Source organism: Bubalus kerabau, chromosome 20, assembly GCF_029407905.1.
Source record: "Bubalus kerabau isolate K-KA32 ecotype Philippines breed swamp buffalo chromosome 20, PCC_UOA_SB_1v2, whole genome shotgun sequence".
In the NCBI taxonomy this organism is placed as follows: domain Eukaryota; kingdom Metazoa; phylum Chordata; class Mammalia; order Artiodactyla; family Bovidae; genus Bubalus; species Bubalus kerabau.
This window is the reverse complement of record NC_073643.1, coordinates 4451372-4472492: the sequence shown is the minus strand read 5'-3', so window position 1 is coordinate 4472492 and position 21121 is coordinate 4451372. Positions and strand designations below refer to the sequence as shown.

The following is a 21121-nucleotide window of genomic DNA, read 5'->3' as shown; positions in this document are numbered from 1 at the left end:
TCAGAGAAGAGTCATTATTAAGTTGCATAAAGGAACAGATGGAAATGTGAACAGATTACATTCCTGCTGACCTTTTAATGTGTACAGATAAGAAAATTATTACAGTGGAACAATAGTATCTGGTTTACTCCATCTATATGTACTATTGTGTCTCAAAGTTTAAGATTAAAATCATTTTTTAATCACAATGTTGATAAAATTTGAAGCTGCCATCTAGACTTTAAGACTTGAAATTACCTCACTGCAGCCAACTCTGTCCTGGTATTAATACATCCCTCAAGTCTTAACTGAAAAAAATGATGAAATAGTTGAAAAACTGTATGTTGTATGAATTAAACTTAGAGTCATGTACATTATCCAGGTAGAAGTGGGAACAGCATCATACAGGCTTCCATCTAATCTTCAGCATATAGTGAAAACTCCTGGGTATTACTGTGTAAAGCTGTTTGCTTCAAAGGGGCTACACCCGCCATTAACGTAGAGCAGCTTATTCATTGGTTAGACTTTATTTTGAAGTGTTAATGATTTGCTTATTGAGAAAGTGGTTTTTAATTAACGAGGAATTTTAACTCTAGAAACCCAGTTCTGTGCTGTGTTGATGTTATGGTGGCGCTTCCCAGGTGATGAGAGCAGGAGCAGGGGGTGACATGAGGATGAGATGGTTGGATAAGACATCACCACCGACCCAGTGGACACGAGTTTGCGCAAACTCTGGAGACAGTGAAGGACAGGGACGACGGACGTGGCTGCAGTTCACACGGTCGTGAAGAGCTGGACATGACTTAGCGACTGAACCACCACCACTGCCCAGGCGGCTCGGTGGCCGAGAATCCACCTGCCCACACAGGCAGGACCCACAGGAGACATGGGTTTGACCCCTAAGGGTAAGGATGACTTCATCTGGAAATTCCTCTGTATTTCAGGGTGATAGTATTAATATTAGTAATAACTGTCTTCAGTTCCTACATCTTTTGCCTGAGATAAAGCGTTTGATGTCAGAAGGCTTTTATCCTTTTTGACAGTTTTAAACACCTTGGACTCAAAAAGGGTATTTCACATCTCTTATACACTAACTGAATAGCATCTGTATATAAACGGTGTTCACCATTCGCCAGATATTTCTTTTATCTTCCTCACTTATTCAGTCTTGTCTGTGATTAATGGAGTTGGTGTCAGATGCTGGAATTTATTCTGACCAATGAACACAGCTGACTCAGGGGAGTAGGATCTCCTGCCGAGTAATAGAACAAAACCCAATATGCATAAAACTAATCGGAGGCTCCAGGCTTCCGCTGAGGGAAGCAACTACCTGTGTAATAACAAAGCAGCAGAAGCTGGATTGTGGCTGTGTAGGCTGTGCATTGTAGCTAATCTCTCAGGGTACTTTACTGGTTTGCCTGTTTCAAAAGCGAGATTGGAAATGTTCCTTAAAATGAGTCATATGACATAATGGCTTGATTAATGGTTTGAACAATACCAAGACATTGTTTACTTAAATTATTTTTGTTTGAAGTAGATGTGAAATACTGTCCTTGCCTAAATATTTCAGGGTTGGTGCTAATTATTAGTTGTTAACAAGACATCTTGTTAAATCAACTTTCGAAGAGACAGTGCTTTTGCATCTGAACAGTAAGGTAGCTGTCAAATAGGTGTGCTAGGTCAGTGGTTGATGTTCCTGCAGTTCAAAGTGCTACACAAATGATGTAAAACCGTAGGGAAAATTAACCCCCCAACATTTTCCCCAGTCATAATTTTTTAAATGCACCCTTTATGATCATTTCTGTTAACGGTGAGATTCAAAGAGAAATGAGGATGGCCCATCTGTAGCTTATTTGAAATGGAAAATTTTGTTGACTTATGTCCCACTAGCTGGAACTTACTCCACAGCAGTGGTCCCCAATATTTTTGGCACCAGGGACTGGTTTCATGGAAGCCAATTATTCCGTGGATAGGGCTGGGGGATGGTTAGGATGATTCAAGTGCATCACATTGACTGTGCGTTCTATTTCTTTATTTGTACTGTTACATCAGCTCCGCCTCAGATCCCAGAGGCTGGGGACCCCTGCTCCAAAAGATTCACTTGAAAATGTCTTCAATCTCCAGGGTTTGTTTTTTTTTTTTTCTTCTTCTTCTCATTTTTAAAGTCTTTGTTACAATATCGTTTGTTGTATGTCTTGGTTTTTTCGGCCTCAAAACATATTGGATCCCAGCTCCTGCATTGGAAGGCAAAGTCTTAACCTTTGCACCACCAGGGAAGTCGTAGTCTCCAGGTTTTTATAAGGATAACCCAGTTCAGCACTTCATAACTCTAGACTGAAAAGAACATTGATAAACAAAAAAAGCCTCTTTATCCCCTCATTACCTAAAACAGAAGTTACATCTTCTCTAAAAGGAAACTGAAGTTCTGCTAGAAAGGAACCTAATTTGTAAGCAGAGCAGGGATGTGACTCCCTGAAAACCAGAGGGGCAGAGTGGGAGAGTTCAGACCTCAACCACCCAAGGGCCGAGTCCTAGGGAACAGAGCAACATTCTCATCCAGAAGCGCCCTCTGGAGAAGACAGCTCATACAGGATGGAAGATCAGTGGCCTGCAGCTGCCCAGGAGAGCCAGGGTCAGGGGGCATGCGCGGTGGGGGCCAGCAGGAGGGGTGCCAGTGGACAGGAACGCGCTTCCCACAGGGGACGTGTTTACACTTTGTAAGCTAGTCTGTCCAGTAGCGGTTAAGGACGTGACATCTGCACAGATAAACTGTCCACATAAAAATGAAGCTGGCCCCTACAGAATAGCCACAGGTTGTGTGTAGCTTTCAAAGTATCTTTCCCTTTCTTCATTAAGTCATCAGACTGCTCAACAGAAAAAGGCCCCCAGCGGTGCATGGGCTTGCTTACCCCACACTGGTGTCTGCTGCCCTGGTCTCCCGCCTTTTCATCTGTACACAAGTGATGCGATACCTACACACGTGGGTGAGTTCCCCTCTTTCTGAGGTCCCCAAAATACCTAAGAGATTTCTGCACCTTGCCTGATAAAGGTGCTGGTGCAGGGCACCTAAGAGTGTCCAGTTTCTAGAGGGACCATGTAGAAAAGGAAAATGTCTCAATTCTACTTAACAAAAGTGTAATTTACCAAGCTGCTGTAAGTCGTAATTAGCTTGAAGGGAAAAGTTTCCTTGTATCTGGAAAATACAGATTACAAACCAGATATTTTAGCCAAAAACCAAAAAGATTATAATCTTGTTCATTCTGTTTCATGGGACTGGGGCCTAAGTTAAATCTTAGGCAGGAATTTCTATTTGTGATTTTAATAAGAACTATGTAAATGCATATAAATATATATACATATATGTAAATACATATAAAGTAGCTGGAAACTAGTTGCAGTGGCTATGGTGAAGAGTTAACAGCTTGTATGAAAAAAAAGCAACTTTTAATATAAAAGCCTGCAACCAAATTACTGCACTGGGACAGAAAATTTTTACACTTACCACTATGTTACAAAATGGTCATTCATCCTTATAAAGAAGACTTCTAAAAACATTAAAATATTTTCAGTGGCAGAATTAACAGGTCAGGTCATGGAGTGTCAATACATTTTAGGAAATTGCCTATTAAAGATGTAAGCAGGGACTTCCCTGCTGGTCACTGGTGGGAACCCTCCCTGCCTGGGACGGGTTTGATCCCTGGTCAGGATACTAAGATCCCACAAGGCACAGGGCAACTAAGCCTGAGGGCTGCAGCTGCGGAGCCCAGGCACCACAGCTAGCGAGTGTGCCCCACGGTCAAAGAGCCCACATGCTGCAGCTGAGACCTGATGCAGCCAAGTTAACAAAAAAAGTAAAAGTAATTCATGTATAAGCACGTATCTGTTTCCAAATAAGCCTTCTACTAATAGTTACTGAAGTGCATTTACCTCGTCCAAGACACGGTCCTGCATATTCTACTTAGCTGCAACACACAGTTAATCCTCACATCCACAGTCTTTGTAACTGTGGAGACTACTTGCATCCAAACTGCTTAGCTATTAATACAATGGTCAAGCCGGGCTCATGACCGCCCTGCTACACTGCCCAGTTACTGACTCCTCTGGAGACTGTCCGCTCCTGCTCTCCTTTAGTCACTTCTGGCTCCATGATTAGTCCATACACTGACGAGTAATATTTGTGTGGAAACCTAAAATTCAGTGTCACTGTTAGAGAACTATAGTTGTGAGACCATCTATTTAAAATCCATTACGACCAGGCAAACCATGTGCCAGTTCCCTTCTTGCTCTTATCAGTCAATAACTTTGAGGTTAAAAAAAAAAAATCTTTATTTCAGATAGAGTTATTTCCATAATTAAGGATAAAGGAAATGCACTTCCCTGAGTCCATTATTCCAGGTGACTGATTTCCATGAACACTGGCATTCCTGAGCATCATCTTGAATACTTGCCTACATACTTGTGGGAAGCTTCTGTAGCCTTTTCTTGGTAGGAATCCCAGTTCTTCTGAATTCCTCCCTTTCCTTCAGGTATTCCATTTTGCATTCTTCATAAAAGGCTGGATCTTTATAGCTGCAAGAAGGAAAACAAAAATCTTTTAAAGCAAATCACTTTGCAAGCATGTAAGATAAGCCTGCTTTAATAATAAATTCAGACATCCAGTTCATCAAGCACAATCTTTACAAGCGGGTTGTTTAGTCATAGTCATAAATTCATTGTAAAGATGAGGCTACCAAATGAAAAAAAAAAAAAAAAAAATTAACCTTTCTTGAATAGCAATGTCCCAGGATAGGACAGTGGGGAGCAGGGCCCCTGTGCTCAGGGCCCGTGTGAGCAGATGTCACAATGACACGCACACAGCACGCCGTGTGGCCGGGGCACCAGGGAGGACGGAGGAAAGAGGAGAACGGGGAGCTGTTGGGGAGACGTGTGAGCTGCATTCTAAAGGACCAACAGAAATCCCCACAGAAGGCCCCCGAGGAAGAACCCACAGACAAGGGAAGCCGAGATGTGTGGAGAACTACGTGTAGCTGGTACCACGACAGATCACGGGCTGGACAAAGGGCCTGAGGGGCAGCTGGAAAGGTGAGGGCCACATCATGGCAATCCATTCCTGCCCCATGAGAAGCCCAATCTGCCCTGCCGGGCACTGTTAACAGAGCGGCTAGGAGACCAGCTCGGGGCCTCGGATGAATCTCACAGCGTGGAGTGTGTGTGGCCTGTGGACCACACACCACCAAGGGGGGCCAGGGGCCAGCAAGGTTACAGGCCAAATGCCCAATAAACACTCCAATAATCCAGACAGGAAATGACAAGGCCCAGTGATCTAAAGGAGTCAACTTTCTGGTGAAAAGGATGCAGTGGAGCTGGGAAAGATTGGGGAAATGCAATCAGGAAGATCCTGGATCCCAGATGATCAGAACTCCCAAAGACACAGGCAGGAGTCAGAGGAGCTGCGTTCAGTATGGGACCGGAAGGAGAAAGCAGAGAAACGCCGTGACCGCAGAAAGCACTGACTTTCACGGGTGCAGACTGAGCTTTCTCAGATGGAAGACAGGAGACCCTGGGGAAGTAGCTTTCAGGAAGAGGTTCAGGAGGAAAAGGTGGAGAAGAAGTAGGCAGAGACACTGGGCAGACAGGATGAAAGGGGGTCTAGTAACAGAGAAAGAATGTAAAAGACACATGCTGGAACCTTTGGAAACACAGCTCCAGGGGGTGAGGGCAAAAGCCAGACATGGTTACTGAGGGACAAGCGAGATGAGATGGGGGAAATGGAAGAACACGAACCATCGATGCTTCCCGTGTCACTGGGCAGAGATGCCAGAGGGTGGTGCTTCCACCCACAAAGTGTCCACAGCAGGTAGGGCAAAGGCACCTCTTGTGCAAAGACGAAAACACAGTACTTCTTCAAGCATGCTGAGACTTGTCGTGCTAGTGCTAAGTCGTTTTAATCGTATCCGACTCTTTGTGACCCTATGGACCATAAACTTCCAGGCTCCTCTGTCCAAGGGATTCTCCAGGCAAGAACACTGGAATGGGTTGCCATTTCCTTCTCCAGGGCATCTTTCCGACCCAGGGATCAAACCCGCATCTCACTGGCAGGTTGAGATCTGCACTGGCAGACAGGTTCTTTACCACTGAGCCACCTGGTGGGGACTCGTGGTCAAGTAGAATTCTCCCTCAGCAGCTCTCATTCCCTTCCCACATTCCCGTCCCTCCTCTCGGTTTCCCCTCTGCTCCTCTCTCTTGCAAGCAGCGGCAGCCTCCCCCCAACCCCCAGCCCCCCGGATGGTCTAGGACCTCTCTTCCCCCTCTCAAGGACGAGAGACAGCGGGATATTCCAATGATTAATATTCACATAGCAAAAGCTGAAAATAACACAGACGAACTTTTAACAAGAGCCGGCATCTTCTGAGTCCCTGGTATCGATACCCTCTACGTCCCCATTGCTGGAGTGACGTGTTTCCACGTGAGGAATAATCTGCTGGAGCTCAAGGACCCTGCCCAAGGCACGGGAGAGCTGAACCCCAGGGGGCCCGGGAGACCAGCCTGCTGCCCTCCCCACAGTCCTGCTCCCAGCTTCAGGGCCACCCTGTCCCAACCGAGCAAGAGGCACAACGGAGACTGAAACTGAGCTGTCAAAAGCCATGAATCAGGCGCACAGGGAAGTTAAACAGCCACACAGACATGCAAGAGGCCCACATGCATCCAGTGTCTCCTGGGGGCTCTAGGGACCAGAACTCTTATGTCTCCACAGTTAAATGCTCAGTGCAGGTCTGGGCTTATAAAAAAAGAGCAGCTATTAGAATTGTTTTTATTTATTATTAACTTGAGAAAAGACGTAGACTTGGAGTATGTTTCCATATCTATAAATGCAGATAATCAGTATTCTAAGTGCGTAAATCCATGTGTACCTTGTTATCAAAAATAAACAATTTAAGATTCAGATAATCACCACTTTCTTTTTATGTACTCATCTAAGAAGTATCTGACATAGATGCTCGCAGGCCAGGGGAGCCGAGTACAGAAGGTACTGATCTGTTCTGACCTCACAGTTGTCTGATCTCATGATGACTGCCAGCTCCCTACTCACGAAAGTGCTGCACCCGCCACACCACCTGTCAGAAACGTGGGTGATGATGAAATCTGGGGCGATGAGCAGAAAGCACCTGCATTCAAAGAACTCCACACATTTTTACTTTAAGACTCAACAAACTACAATGAAGTATCAGCAAGCACATTTAAGAACTATTTTTAAAAGGAATTTAACTTCAGAAATCTAAATATACCTTTGTTTCCTTTGTTTGATTTATTACAACTCTCCTAGAAGTTAAATATATTCATCCAAAAGATCCTAAGGCTGGTAAAATTACCTTTTCATTAAAAGATAAACATAAGCATAGTATATTCAATAGATTAACCTGTTCATGAAAAGGCATTTATTAAATCCTATGAAAAATCAGGTATTTTTATGGCTGACCTAATATTTTAATCAGATAAAATGCTGACAAACACACATAACTTGAAAAGACCCTTCATAAATATGTTGTGCCCCTTGTCTTAGAAGCATCTTTACCAAATTAAAATTTTAGACTCAGCCAACAATACGATGAATCTGGTGGGGGAGAAGTACAGAATATATGACACAGAGTGAGTTAAATAACACTCTCACCTCCAACACATTACACGCATACACGCAGGAACACAAACACCAAGGCTACTACTTACTAAGACGTTAGACAGTCTTTCAGTGCAGAATTCTCCTTCCGGCATTTTACTACCATCAGGACTCCAGAGTCCTTGCAACACTTAGTGAAATCTGGAATAAAAAATTTGGAAGAGAAAAAATGATCTGTAATTACATCTCTCTAAGTTTAAACAGCTCTAAAATCTTCATTCATTTAACATCTATGGCCTAGATTGTGCTCAGCACTCACACAGTACATGTTCCGCAAAAGACGTGAACTTGAATAAAAGGTGGTGGATCTGAAAGGAGGGAGGGGACCCCTGAGGTAAAGAAGGAGTTGCTTCACAGTGACACACGGAATGCAGAGATGAAGCAGGATTTCTAACTCAGACATACTTCATTTACCGCTTTGCATTCATGTCTCTGTGTCATACTTTGGTGATTCTTGCAGTATTTCAAACTCTATCAGTATTATAATTGTTATGTTGACCTGTGATCAGTGATCTTTGATGTTACTACTGTTACTGCAGACACGGAGAAAACAGCAGGAGAGCTAGAATTAGAAGTGGAGCCTAAAGATGGGATGGACTGCTTCGTCTCCTGATCACACCTGACCAGAGAAGTTGCTTAAGAATGAACAAAGACTGTGGTGTCCTGAAATGGAGTCTACTCCTGGTGAAGATGCTATAAACCTTGCTGAAATGACAACCGAGGGTTTAGAATATTACAGAAACTTAGGTGAGAAAGCAGCAGCAGCAGGGTTTGAGGGGACTGACTCTAGTTTTGAAAGTTCTCCACCAAATCAAATGCCACCAACTGGCACACTGCAGGCAGAAGAGAAACCGTTCCTAAAAGGAAGAGTCCTGTGCAGCAAACTTTATTACTGCTCTCTTATTCTAAGAAACCCACCTCAACCTTCAGCAACCCCACCCTGATCAGTCAGCAGGCACCGACATCAAGGCAAGACTCGCTTCCTGCAAAAAGATTACGACTGGCTCAAGGATCAGGGCTCAGAGGAGCGTTAGCATTTTTCAGCAATAAAGTATCCTTACTGAAGGCATGTACAGTGTTTTTTTAGATGTAATACTATTACACACTTCATAGTCTACAATGCAGTGTGGATATAACTTTTATATGCACTAGGAAGCCAAAGATTGCGTGTGACTCGCTCTACTGTGATGCTGAGTGTTTTGCATTGGTCTGAAAGCAAACCACAGCATCCCCAAGGTCTGTCTACAGAGAGGAAGCATGTACTCCATGGATGAACAACAGGTCCTGCTGTGCAGCACAGGGAACTACAATCAATGTCCTGTGATAACCACCATGGAAAAGAAGATTTTAAAAAGCGCGCGCACACACACACACACACACATATGTGTGTGTGTGCTCAGTCACTTTAGTCATGTATGACTCTTTGCAACCCCATAGACTGTAGCCCGCCAGGCTCCTCTGTGCATGGGATTCTCTAGGCAATAATACTGGAGTGGGTCGCCATGCCCTCCCTCAGGGGATCTTCCTGACACAGGGATCGAACCCACGTCTCCTGTGTCTCTTGCATTGCAGGCAGGTTCTTTACCACTGAGCCACCAGGGAAACCCATAAACACATATGTGTGTACACACACACACACACACACACACATATACACCCATAAACATATATATATAAAGTGGAGTCACTTTGCTGTAATTGTAAATCAACTATACTCCCAATTTTTTAAAATAAAAGAGTATATTCCAGAAGAGATGAGTAGGGAGAGTGAAGGGGGTTGTATCAGACACAGCCCCTCCTGGGGTCCAGTTTCTATGACTACTGATGGCATCCTTCAACCCCGTTTCCTTCAGACAACCTGCCATGGCCCTCTACTTTGACCCCCGGGCTCCCAGCCCATTCCTGAGTCAGCTCTGAGGTGGCCCAGAATCTAAACGGCTTTCCATCGCATTCCATGCTGGCAGTTTGCCCCTCGAATCCTACTGGCCCCCTTGGGGTCCTGCCTTCTCGGGAGCCCCAACCCACAGAACCCTGGTGCCAGAGTCCAGTCACAGCGCCACTGCTCAACCTGGCCTGCGCTGGGGCAGACCAGCTTGCTCCTCAGCCCCTCCTTGGGTCGGGCACGGGGCGCCTCTTCTCTAGCAGCGACTCTCCCCAGCTGTCTCGGTCCTTCCCCTTCCCGGTGGTCTCTAGTCCCAGCCTCGGCCACCTCATCTGTAACCAGCCATGTCCATGTCCAACTTTAAAATACGACACCACCCTCACCAAGAAGCTTGTATCATCATTTAGTATAAAATTATCCGGATTCTCTTCTTACCCTTCCAGCTACTATGGAATATGATTTATAATCATCTTAAAACAAGCAGGTAACTTCAGGAGTCCCCATGAAGACACGTAACGTGTAACAAGTGGCTTTGAACACAAGCAAACTGAAAACGACGGACATTTGTAAATGCACAAGAAATTCGAGGGGCTGTGCTGGACCAAGAGGCCTCGGGCACGGACGTCCGTCTGTCTGCAGCGTCAGCGCAGTCTGCGGGGTGTGGGCAGGCGGAAACCAGGCCTGCTGGTGCGGGAGGGGCCTGACTCCAGACGGAGGGCACATCTGGTCACAGCCATGGGGCAGCGATGCTCCAGTGCGGGTCACGGGCTCTGTGAACTAGCTGTTCACCAGTCTCAGGACTGCGACCATTTGCTCTGAGTCCTGAACTGAATCAGGCATCTTTTACACTCATCGACACACGCTCTTGTGGTCTCTGTGCCGATGAGCTGGGCATGTGGCCAAATCAGAGCAAAGGGGACTTCCTGTGTCCTCTGCGACGCAAAAAGGCAAAGCAGGGGCTTCCCTGGTGACTCAGTGGAAAAGAAACCTGCCTGTCAGCGCAGGAGACACGACCTCGATGCTTGAGCTGGGAGGATCTCACATGCCGCGGAGCAATTAAGCCTTGTGCAACGCAACTGCTGTGAGCCTGTGCTCTAGAGCCTGGGGGCCACCGCTACTGAAGCCCGTGTGCCCTAGAGCCTGTGCTCCGCAACCAGAGAGGCCACTGCAGGGAAAAGCCCACACACTGCAACCAGAGAGGAGCCCCCGCTCACCAGAGCTGGAGAAAAGCCTGCACAGCAACAAAAGCCCTGCACAGCCAAAAATAAATACATAAAACTATTTTTTTCTAAAAAAAGGGAAAAAACATTTCTCTTTTAAAAAAAGGCAAAGCAAATGCAGGATCAGGTCCTTCTCATCGGAGGTCCTGAAGGGAGGCAGCAAGCCCACTGGGAAGTCCACTAACCTGCACTCTGGAAGTCATTAGCATCCTTACACGGTAACTGTTCTCCACACAGCCTGATGGGAAGACCTGCCTTTCCAGAGGCAAGGGCTACGATCCTAAGCAAGAATTAGAGCATGAGCTACCCTCAATGGGAGCGTGAACAAAGTTAATCCAGAGGTGACGAATGTTCAACGGTGGTGACGGGCCGTGGCTGGCTCCTCGCAGGCCCACTGTCATTTGGAGACCTGGACCGGCTCACTCGGACGATGGTGTCCACAGAAGATCGTGGGCATCAGGGACCACCCCTCGTCAACACGTGCGAGTTGACCAAACCCCAGTCCCTTTCCAGAAAACACGAGTGCAAGGGCTCCTACCAACAGTATACTCTCTGAATTCAACACTCAGTACTCTGACACTTGACAAACTTACAAGCGAACACTCAGGCACTGACTTATGTTAAGACCTGTTTTCTCTAACGTGACTAAAAATGTCCTCAAGTAGGGAAGTGGCTCCAGATAGCACGTGTGTGTTCTGATGGCCATAAAGGCACGGTCTCTGCGTTTTCACACTTGTCCAGATCTCTTCAGGAGTAACTGTGACTGGCCCGAAGCCTCAAGCTGTTTGTAAGGTTTCTCTCACTTGTTTAGCAACACGATTTTAATGAGGATCCATCTTTCAAACCACATTAGCAAACCTTCATATAATGGTGATGTCACCAGCTGATTTCTACAATGGTATTCTGAAACAAGCCCAATTTAAATCACTTCTGTCTCTCAATATTAAGTGTTAAAAAGTTTGTACACCTGTAAATAAATATTCACCTTTAACCACTACGAAAATGAACTGTCATTCACTTACATATACCTTAATGTAATGCAAATAAATATCAGTAAAGAGTGAGAGTAAAGAGATGATTATAAGTTATTCCAAACTCTAAAGAAGTTTGGGCTTAAAGACAGCATTCAAGGCTTTTTTCTTTAAAATATCAAGAACATGAAATTCTTTCTTTTGAAATTCCTTTCTCTGAAAGAAACCACTGAATGTCATATAAAATAAACGATGGGAAACATATTCTGTGAACAGGATAAAATCTGCATCAAGTGAAGCTAGGGAAAACAGAGATAAAGTCTTCTCCCAACTTTAGTCTAAGATAATCGGCAAAAGAATCATACTGTAATTAAGTACAAGAATACATAATTTCCAGTTTATGTAAGAAAAACTTAGGGAAACTCCATATAAAAGCAGTAAGAGAAAGAAATGGTTTGGAATTCATTGCTTTTCACTCATTTAATTTATGAACTTTGGAATGTATGTTAATATTTAAATAACTGCCATAATTAGGTTTCCTGATTAAGCCGAAGATGAGCAACAAAGTGTGGATGGGAGCAGGAAGACTGACCTTCCACACTTCATCAGTTTCAAGCAACATACAATTTGGCAGACACAGTCATCCAGGTAGGACTATAGCATTCAATGAGAGATAACAATTTAAAAACATACCAGATTAAAAGAAGTAATTCCAATGTTTCATTATTTCTGAACCACTCCTTTTATAATTCAAACAATTTATATTTTCTAAACAATCCTGAGCTTATGAATTTTTACACAACTATCTTTAGACATAGCACTTATTTCTAACTTTCTAGTACTTTTATTTCCTCAATAAGTGAAGTACTTAATAAAGTACCTATTTTGTTTCAGGCATTATAAAAAGCAGAGCTCTATTTAGGTACCAATGTAATTTAGAATTTTTGACATGTAAGTTCTGTGTAATATTTCTATGACTAAACCAACATCTTGATGGTCTCACTTTTAAATCTGGAACTTCAATCTAATCGAAAAGAAAGACATTTCGGAGGTCTTGCTTACTGAAGAAATGTAGCAAGAAGATTTTTAAATCACCCTCAATTCAAAACATTTCATCAGCTGCACAACAGGAAATCTTAAGCATAAAACTGCTTCCTTATAGAAAACTAGATAAAAATAAAAACAGAAATATACTTGAAACGATGGATAAATGATCTGCCAGCAAACATTCTGACAACAACAAAATTTCAAAGACAATTTTTCGAGAGATCCATAAAATTAATCACTCAATGGAAAACATAACACACAGAAGCCACCTCATCTTTCTTGAGGCTCAGTCACCAAAACAGTGACTTCCTAACTGAATTCACGCCTTCAAAAGGTTTCCGTTTCCAAAGGTGAGTCGAAAACACTGCAGACGGGGAAATCACCAAATCATGCCATCACGTCAACGCTCAGCAAAGGATCCAGCTGCAAATACTTCATTTATCTGTTCCTTTTTTCGTTTTTACTTTATACTGGCGTATAGTCAGTCATCCGTATACGCATACCTGCTCTCTTTAAGATTCTTTTCCCACATAGGTCATTACAGAGTATTGAGAAGAGTTCCCTGTGCTACACAGTAAGTAGGTCCTTTTTAATTATCTACTTTATATACAGTAATATGTATATGTTAATCTCATATCATTTATTTCTTAAATTATCCGAGTAGAATGAAAATGAAAAGTCACTTACATTCCTGCCTCGTAATAGTAACAACGAGAGCTAACACTTCTCTTTACTGTGTACCAGGCACTAGCCAATGAGTTAGGACAGGCTTTCACAGGCATTAACTAATTAAATTAAAGGTTTTTTTTCATGCATTCTTTCAGTACTTACACACAGGCTCATAAAAACGCCACTCATTCACTCCGCTTGGGGACGGGAGGTGGGGCAGGGCGGGCGTGTGCCAGCCACGACCGCAGGCGGCGTTCCGCGTCGGGCTCCGTCCTGAGGCAGTCGAAGCCCTCAGAGGGGCTCCGCACAGCGGAACGGCATGATCAGACTTTCTTCTGCAGAGAACTACGTGAGCAGAGAGGTGGGCGTAACAGGGAAACCGGGGAGGAACTGAGCACAGTAGTCAGACTGAGAGACGGCAAGGGGGCGAGGCAGGGAGCGGCTCTGGAGAGGCGCGGACAGCTACCAGGGGGCCGTGACGGACACGGGGACACCGTCAAGACACAGGGTGACAGACGGGGGTCGCGGATGACGCCGACGCCTCCGCTGGGCGCAGCCGGCGGGTCCGATGTCTCAGAGACACTAGGAAAGGAACGCACGCGACGGGGAAAAAGATCAGCGCGTGTTTCAGACACGTCCAGCTGCGAGGAGCCCGGGAAACACCCAAGTGGATTGTCGGGCTGAGGCAAGTGGAAGACACTGGTGTGGCAGCAGTCACGTATGAAAAATAAGGAAAAGTAAAGAGGGCCCAGGTAACCACTAGGCTGCCAATATTCAAGGGTCAGTGGAAACAGGGGCACCTGAAAGAAGGGAGGACCTCGGGGCATCACAGAAGGTAAGGGGACCAAGAGGCTGACCCTCTGAGTAGAGATCAGGGTCCACTGGACCCAATTTTAATTTCTGAGTTTCTCAGAGTAGTTCCAACTATTTTAAAGATATTTTATGATTTTCATTTTTTCTGAGGCCTTCCAAAAAACCAAAGAAAACAGATACTTTGTAATATAATAAAACTCATTTCTATCTTGCAATTATCATATAGACTCACTAGAACTTTGTGTAAAGATACAACATAGACTCAATGATCTTTTTCCTACATTTTGAAACTTTTTACTAGATCATCCTAGGACTTCTTTCATCATGACTCATCAATTATTTTCAACTATGCTAAAACTGACTAAAATAAGAAAACATAATGATGGAATCAGCTAGAAAGAAGTGAAATCGCTCAGTCTTGTCCGACTCTTTGCACTGTAGCCCACCAGGCTCCTCCACCCATGGGATTCTCTAGGCAAGAAGACTGGAGTGGGTTGCCATTTCCTTCTCCAGACCTTCCTGACCCAGGGATCGAACTCGGGTCTCCCACATTGCAGGCAGATGCTTTAACCTCTCAGCCACTAAGGGAAGCCCAGAATCAGCTAGAAGAATGATTCAACAGTGAAATAAACCACTATTTTATCAGTTTTCTTACTGGATCATCTGGCATATTACATTATAATTTATCAATATAGAAAAGGAGTCTTTTTGATGTTTGCTTTCCTTGAACACAGTTAAGATCCGAGATTTTGTTTTTCCACTTCCTGATTATGTTAGGTAGAATAATAGACCCCAAGGATTTCCAAATCCTGCTCCCAGAACTCAATGAATGTCAGGTTATATGGCAAAGGGGAATTACAGTTACTAATCAGCTACAACCAAATAAGGAGATTATCCTGGATTATCCAGGGGGTCCCAGAGGAATCACCAGGGTCCTGAGAAAGGGAAAAGGGAGGCACGGATGCTAGGACTTCCAGCATCTAAACCTGTGAGAATGAAGTTTTGTTGTTTATGAATCATCAGTTTATGTTATTTTTGTTAAGCAGCTCATGCTAAGATAGTTTCTAGAAACTGAAAAAGCAAAGAAACGGACTCTCTCATTGAGCTTCCAGAAGGGAACGCAGCTCTGCCAACATGTGGATATTAACCCAGAAAGACCTGTGTCACACCTCTGAGTTAGACTGTAATGTCACACATCTGTGTTGTTTTATGGTACTAACTGTGTGTAATTTGTGACAGCCGCCATAATGAACTAACTGCACTGCCTGTAGCAGAAGGAAAACTAATAAAAAGATGATTCTCAGTTATTAGATGAATCAGAAAATGCATGCTAAGACCTGAAAGCAGAGCTCCAGATTCTGCTGACAACGACAAAACTACCTACTATGAACACAACCACCAACTACTATCTTCAGATGACAGTATCCCAGATGACCTTCTCAAAAATCAGGAACTGATGAGTAAATAACAAACTCTGCAGGACAAAAAGGAAACGAGGCCTCCTCATCCCATCAGTCACCTGACAAGAGGCACCTGGCATCCTGTAACAGGAACCGGCACATCCCACGTGGGAGGGACCCACGGTGGCGTTCTCCCATCTTCCATGCTGATGTGTATGTGACCCAAATACTTAGGCCTGGCTTATAAGCAAAGACGATCACAAGGAACTAGCATTTGTGGGATGGGATGTGTAAGTCAAAAAACTAAAATTTTTAAAAATTAAGGAGCAAAAAAGATGACTATCTTCTCTACAAAAAAAAAAAATTAGTAGCCAGCGATGTTTACAAAAGCACTGTATTTTATGAAAGCAAGTACAAGAAGAACCAGGACTGCTGGTGCGGAGGGCCAGCTGGAGTGTGCTGGAACCTGGTGCAGCACTGACAAGACAGGTGTGTTCAGGCTCACAACGAACACTCAGCTTCATTCAGGCAACACTGACCATTTCAAGTATAAAACTTTTATAACCGGGAAATACAGAATAAAAACTGGTACAGCTACATTTAATTATTATTAAAATTTTAAGATCACTCTTCCTTTGTTCTTTCAAAAATTTTTTGAATATGATTTTTAAATAGAAAAATTAATAAAAAAAAGGTATCCACAGATGACTACCTTTTCTAGGACACTATGGACTAAAGAAGGCATGGTCATGATTGTCGAATGCTAAGATGAGGAGAGAAAGTCACCTGTTAGTTTTTATGTTAAGACTTTGTGACATTCTGCTGTCTAGGAATATCTTTGATTCATGTAAGGTCAGGGAAAGGATTAGAACAAACAAAAATCCTTGCTCCTTATCACAGATGAATTAAACATAGCTTTTATTTCCAGGGAGAAGGCAATGGCACCCCACTCCAGTACTCTTGCCTGGAAAATCCCATGGATGGAGGAGCCTGGTAGGCTGCAGTCCATGGGGTTGCAAAGAGTCGGACACGACTGAGCGACTTCACTTCACTTTATTTCCAGGACACTTATTTCTTTAATCAAGCATTCATTAAATACAAAATATGGTTCCTAACTTCAATGTACTTATAATATAGTGGCAGATGCACAAAGGAATTCAGTAATACCAAACAGTTATCTCCATTTGGTCAGCTTAGTTTAATAGCCCTCTAAAACCTACACACAGCATATTAAAAAGCCGAGACATTACTTTGCCAACAAAGGTCCGTCTAGTCAAGGCTACGGTTTTTCCAGTGGTCGTGTATGGATGTGAGAGTTGGACTGTGAAGAAAGCTGAGCGCCGAAGAATTGATGCTTTTGAACTGTAGTGTTGGAGAAGACTCTTGGGAGTCCCTTGGACTGCAAGGAGATCCAACCAGTCCATTCTGAAGGAGATCAGCCCTGGGATTTCTTTGGAAGGAATGATGCTAAAGCTGAAACTTAGTACTTTGGCCACCTCATGCGAAAAGTTGACTCATTGGAAAAGAGTCTGATGCTGGGAGGGATTGGGGGCAGGAGGAGAAGGGGACGACAGAGGATGAGATGGCTGGATGGCATCATTGACTCAATGGATGTGAGTCTGAGTGAACTCCGGGAGTTGGTGATGGACAGGGAGGCGGTGATGGACAGGGAGGCCTGGCGTGCTGCAATTCATGGGGTCGCAAAGAGTTGGACACGACTGAGCGACTGAACTGAACTGAACTGAACTGAAACCGTACACACAAGGCTACCAAGCAAGGTCTGAAATGCACCTAGTCTGAATCTCCATGTACTGTGAGTATAAAAGGCATACTGGAGGGATTCCCCTGGGGGTACAAGGGTTAAGCTGGTTTAGGGAGCTAAGATCCCACATGCCTTGTGGCCAGAACCAAGACACAGAAGCAATATTGTAACTAATTCGATACAGACTTCAAAAACATTAAAAAAAAAAAAAAGACACACTAATTTGTGGGAGCTTAGGATGAAAAATAATAAGCAGGGTGACAATATACAGCCTTGACGTACTCCTTTTCCTATTTGGAACTGGTCTGTTGTTCCATGTCCAGTTCTAACTGTTGCTTCCTGACCTGCATATAGGTTTCTCAAGAGGCAGGTCAGGTGGTCTGGTATTCCCATCTCTTTCAGAATTTTCCAGTTTATTGTGATCCACACAGTCAAAGGTTTTGCCATAGTCAATAAAGCAGAAATAGAGTTTTTCTGGAACTCTCTCGCTTTTTTGATGATCCAGAGGATGTTGGCAATTTGATCTCTGGTTCCTCTGCCTTTTCTAAAACCAGCTTGAACATCTGGAAGTTCACGGTTCACGTATTGCTGAAGCCTGACTTGGAGAATTTGGAGCATTACTTTACTAGCGTGTGAGATGAGTGCAATTGTGCGGTAGTTTGAGCATTCTTTGGCATTGCCTTTCTTTGGGATTAGAATGAAAACTGACCTTTTCCAGTCTTGTGACCTCTGCTGAGTTTTCCAAATTTGCTGGTATATTGAGTGCAGCACTTTCACAGCATCATCTTTCAGGATTTGAAATAGCTCAACTGGAATTCCATCACCTCCACTAGCTTTGTTCATAGTGATGCTTTCTAAGGCCCACTTGACTTCACATTCCAAGATGTCTGGCTCTAGGTGAGTGATCACACCACTGTGATTATCTGGTTCATGAAGATCTTTTTTGTACAGTTCTTCTGTGTATTCTTGCCACCTCTTCTTAATATTTTCTGCTCTGTTAGGTCCATACCATTTCTGTCCTTTAACGAGCCCATCTTTGCATGCAATGTTCCCTTGGTATCTCTAATTTTCTTGAAGAGATCTCTAGTCTTTCCCATTCTGTTCTTTTCCTCTATTTCCTTGCACTGATCACTGAGGAAGGCTTTCTTATCTCTCCTTGCTATTCTTCAGAACTCTGCATTCAAATGGGTATATCTTTCCTTTTCTCCTTTGCTTTTTGGTTCTCTTCTTTTCACAGCTATTTGTAAAGCCTCCTCAGACAGCCATTTTGCATTTTTGCATTTCTTTTCCATGGGGATGGTCTTGATCCCTGTCTCCTGTACAATGTCACGAACCTCCGTCCATGGAAGAAGCACAAGTTGGAATCAAGATTGCCGGGAGAAATATCAATAACCTCAGATATGCAGATGACACCACCCTATGGCAGAAAGTGAAAAGGAACTAAAAAGCCTTTTGATGAAAGTGAAAGGGGAGAGTGAAAAAGTTGGCTTAAAGCTCAACATTCAGAAAACAAAGATCATGGCATCTGGTCCCATCACTTCATGGGAAATTAGATGGGAAAACAGTGGAAACAGTGTCAGACTTTATTTTTGGGGGCTCCAAAATCACTGCAGATGGTGATTGCAGCCATGAAATTAAAAGACGCTTACTCCTTGGAAGGAAAGTTATGACCAACCTAGATAGCATATTCAAAAGCAGAGACGTTACTTTGTCAACAAAGGTCCATCTAGTCAAGGCTATGTTTTTTCCAGTGGTCATGTATGGATGTGAGAGTTGGACTATGAAGAAAGCTGAGCACCACAGAATTGATGCTTTTGAACTGTGGTGTTGGAGAAGACTCTTGGGAGTCCCTTGGACTGCAAGGAGATCCAACCAGTCCATTCTAAAGGAGATCAGTCCTGGGTGTTCATTGGAAGGACTGATGCTGAAGCTGTAACTCCAATACTTTGGCCACCTCATGCAAAAAGTTGACTCATTGGAAAAGACTCTGATGCTGAGAGTGATTGGAGGCAGGAGGAGAAGTGGATGACAGAGAATGAGATGGCTGGATGGCATCACCGACTCGATGGACATGAGTTTGGGTAAACTTCGGGAGTTGGTGATGGACAGGGAGGCCTGGCATGATGTGGTTCATGTGGTCGCAAAGAGTTGGACATGACTGAGCGACTGAACTGAACTGAACTGAGGATGAAAAATGTAACAAACTATCTTGTTCACCGTTTTTATACTGATTGCATGCTAATAAGATAGATGTGCTGTGCTGTGCTTCTTGCTCAGTCATGTCTGACTCTGTGACCCCATGGACTATAGCCCGCCAGGCTTCTCTGTCTGTGGGGATTCTCCAGGAAAGAACACTGGAGTTGGTTGCCATGCCCTCCTCCAGGGGATCTTCCCAGCCCAGGGATTGAACCCAGGTTTCCCGCATTGCAGGCAGATTCTTTACTATCTGAGCCACAAGGGAAGCCCTAATAAGATAGATACTATTTATTTAATACATAAATTCAGTAAATATAACATTAAAATTAAGCTTACCTTTCAAAACTAATGTCCCATTAAAAAATACGTGGCTACTATAGTTTAAGGAGAAGGAAAAGGCTACCCACTCCAGGATTCTGGCCTGGAGAATTCCATGGGCTGTATAGTCCATGGGGTCACAAAGAGTCGGACACGACTGGGCGACTTTTAATTTAGTATAGTTTAAAATTATAAATATCGTTCATGTTATTTTCTATGACCCAGTGACTCTTTCTGCAATGACAGAGATGCTCTCTGCACTTTCCCACAGTGCCACTGTGAGCCATGAAGGACGACTGAGCACTCGAAATGTGGCTGAATGCAACTGAGGAGCTGAATGTGTCTTTGTAATTAATCAAGGTGAAGAGTGACGTGTGTGCAGTGGCTGCCATAGTGAAAGAGGCGGCCCTGAGTGTGTTTTCTTCCCCGCACTTCAGGTCAGATGTAGACAGGAGGCTGGTGATGAGAGCCTCAGATTGCTCATCTCCACGGACTGGAATGAAGCTCAGTGGGCACAAACTGTGATTCTGACCAGGAGCCCTTAGCATGTAGCTCTTGGAGCAGAGATGATTTCTAACAAAGGCTAACAATACATTAACTGCTCAGCAGGTCTATATCTCCATAGAATAAACTATCTTATTTCAGGTGGAGTTTTTGTTTTTCCATTTTCCTATGTGATTTCATACTTTTTTTTCTTGCAAGGTATTTAAAGAAGTTAATAATAACAGCAACAAAATCAAATTAATAATGGCCACCGACATATACTGGGTGTTTACTATGTAGCAGACACGACGAGCACGTCATTAGCTCGCGTGAATTTCACAAAAGCCTAACACATAAGCACTGTCATCATCTTCGTTCGCCAGACAAGGACACCGAGCTTGCAGCAGCGACGCCATGCATCTCCCAGACGGGCAGTGTGGCGAGCACTAGCCTGGGACCGGGCCTTTAGTTCCTGAAAAACTCCGTAACTCCTATGGAATCCCATTGACGACTCTTCACAGTGAGAACAGGGGAGACTCCTCCACACTGGGCGGAAGTCCTCATGGTCACAGCAGAGCCGTAAGCCCCGCCGTCACCACACACAGGGCCACCATGGGGCCCAGGAAGCTGGCGGGACAGCTCAGTCCTTCCGGTCCCCACCCCCGGGGGAAGAAAAGCTACAGCTTAGAGCTCTGATGCTCTGCTC

At 44.1% G+C, this 21121-nt stretch overlaps 1 protein-coding gene across 1 annotated transcript in view; it reads right to left on the bottom strand.

The window, feature by feature from the left end:
- Positions 1 to 4280: 4280 nt before the first annotated feature.
- CMC1 (C-X9-C motif containing 1) overlaps positions 4281 to 21121 on the bottom strand; it is a 76612-nt gene continuing 59771 nt past the window's right edge. The window contains exons 4-5 of the mRNA XM_055558573.1: positions 7705 to 7795; positions 4281 to 4548 (exon numbers count right to left, since the gene is read on the bottom strand). Of these exons, the coding sequence (XP_055414548.1) occupies positions 4428 to 4548; positions 7705 to 7795 (212 nt within the window). The 3' untranslated portion in view covers positions 4281 to 4427. The remainder of the gene's footprint in view (positions 4549 to 7704; positions 7796 to 21121) is intronic.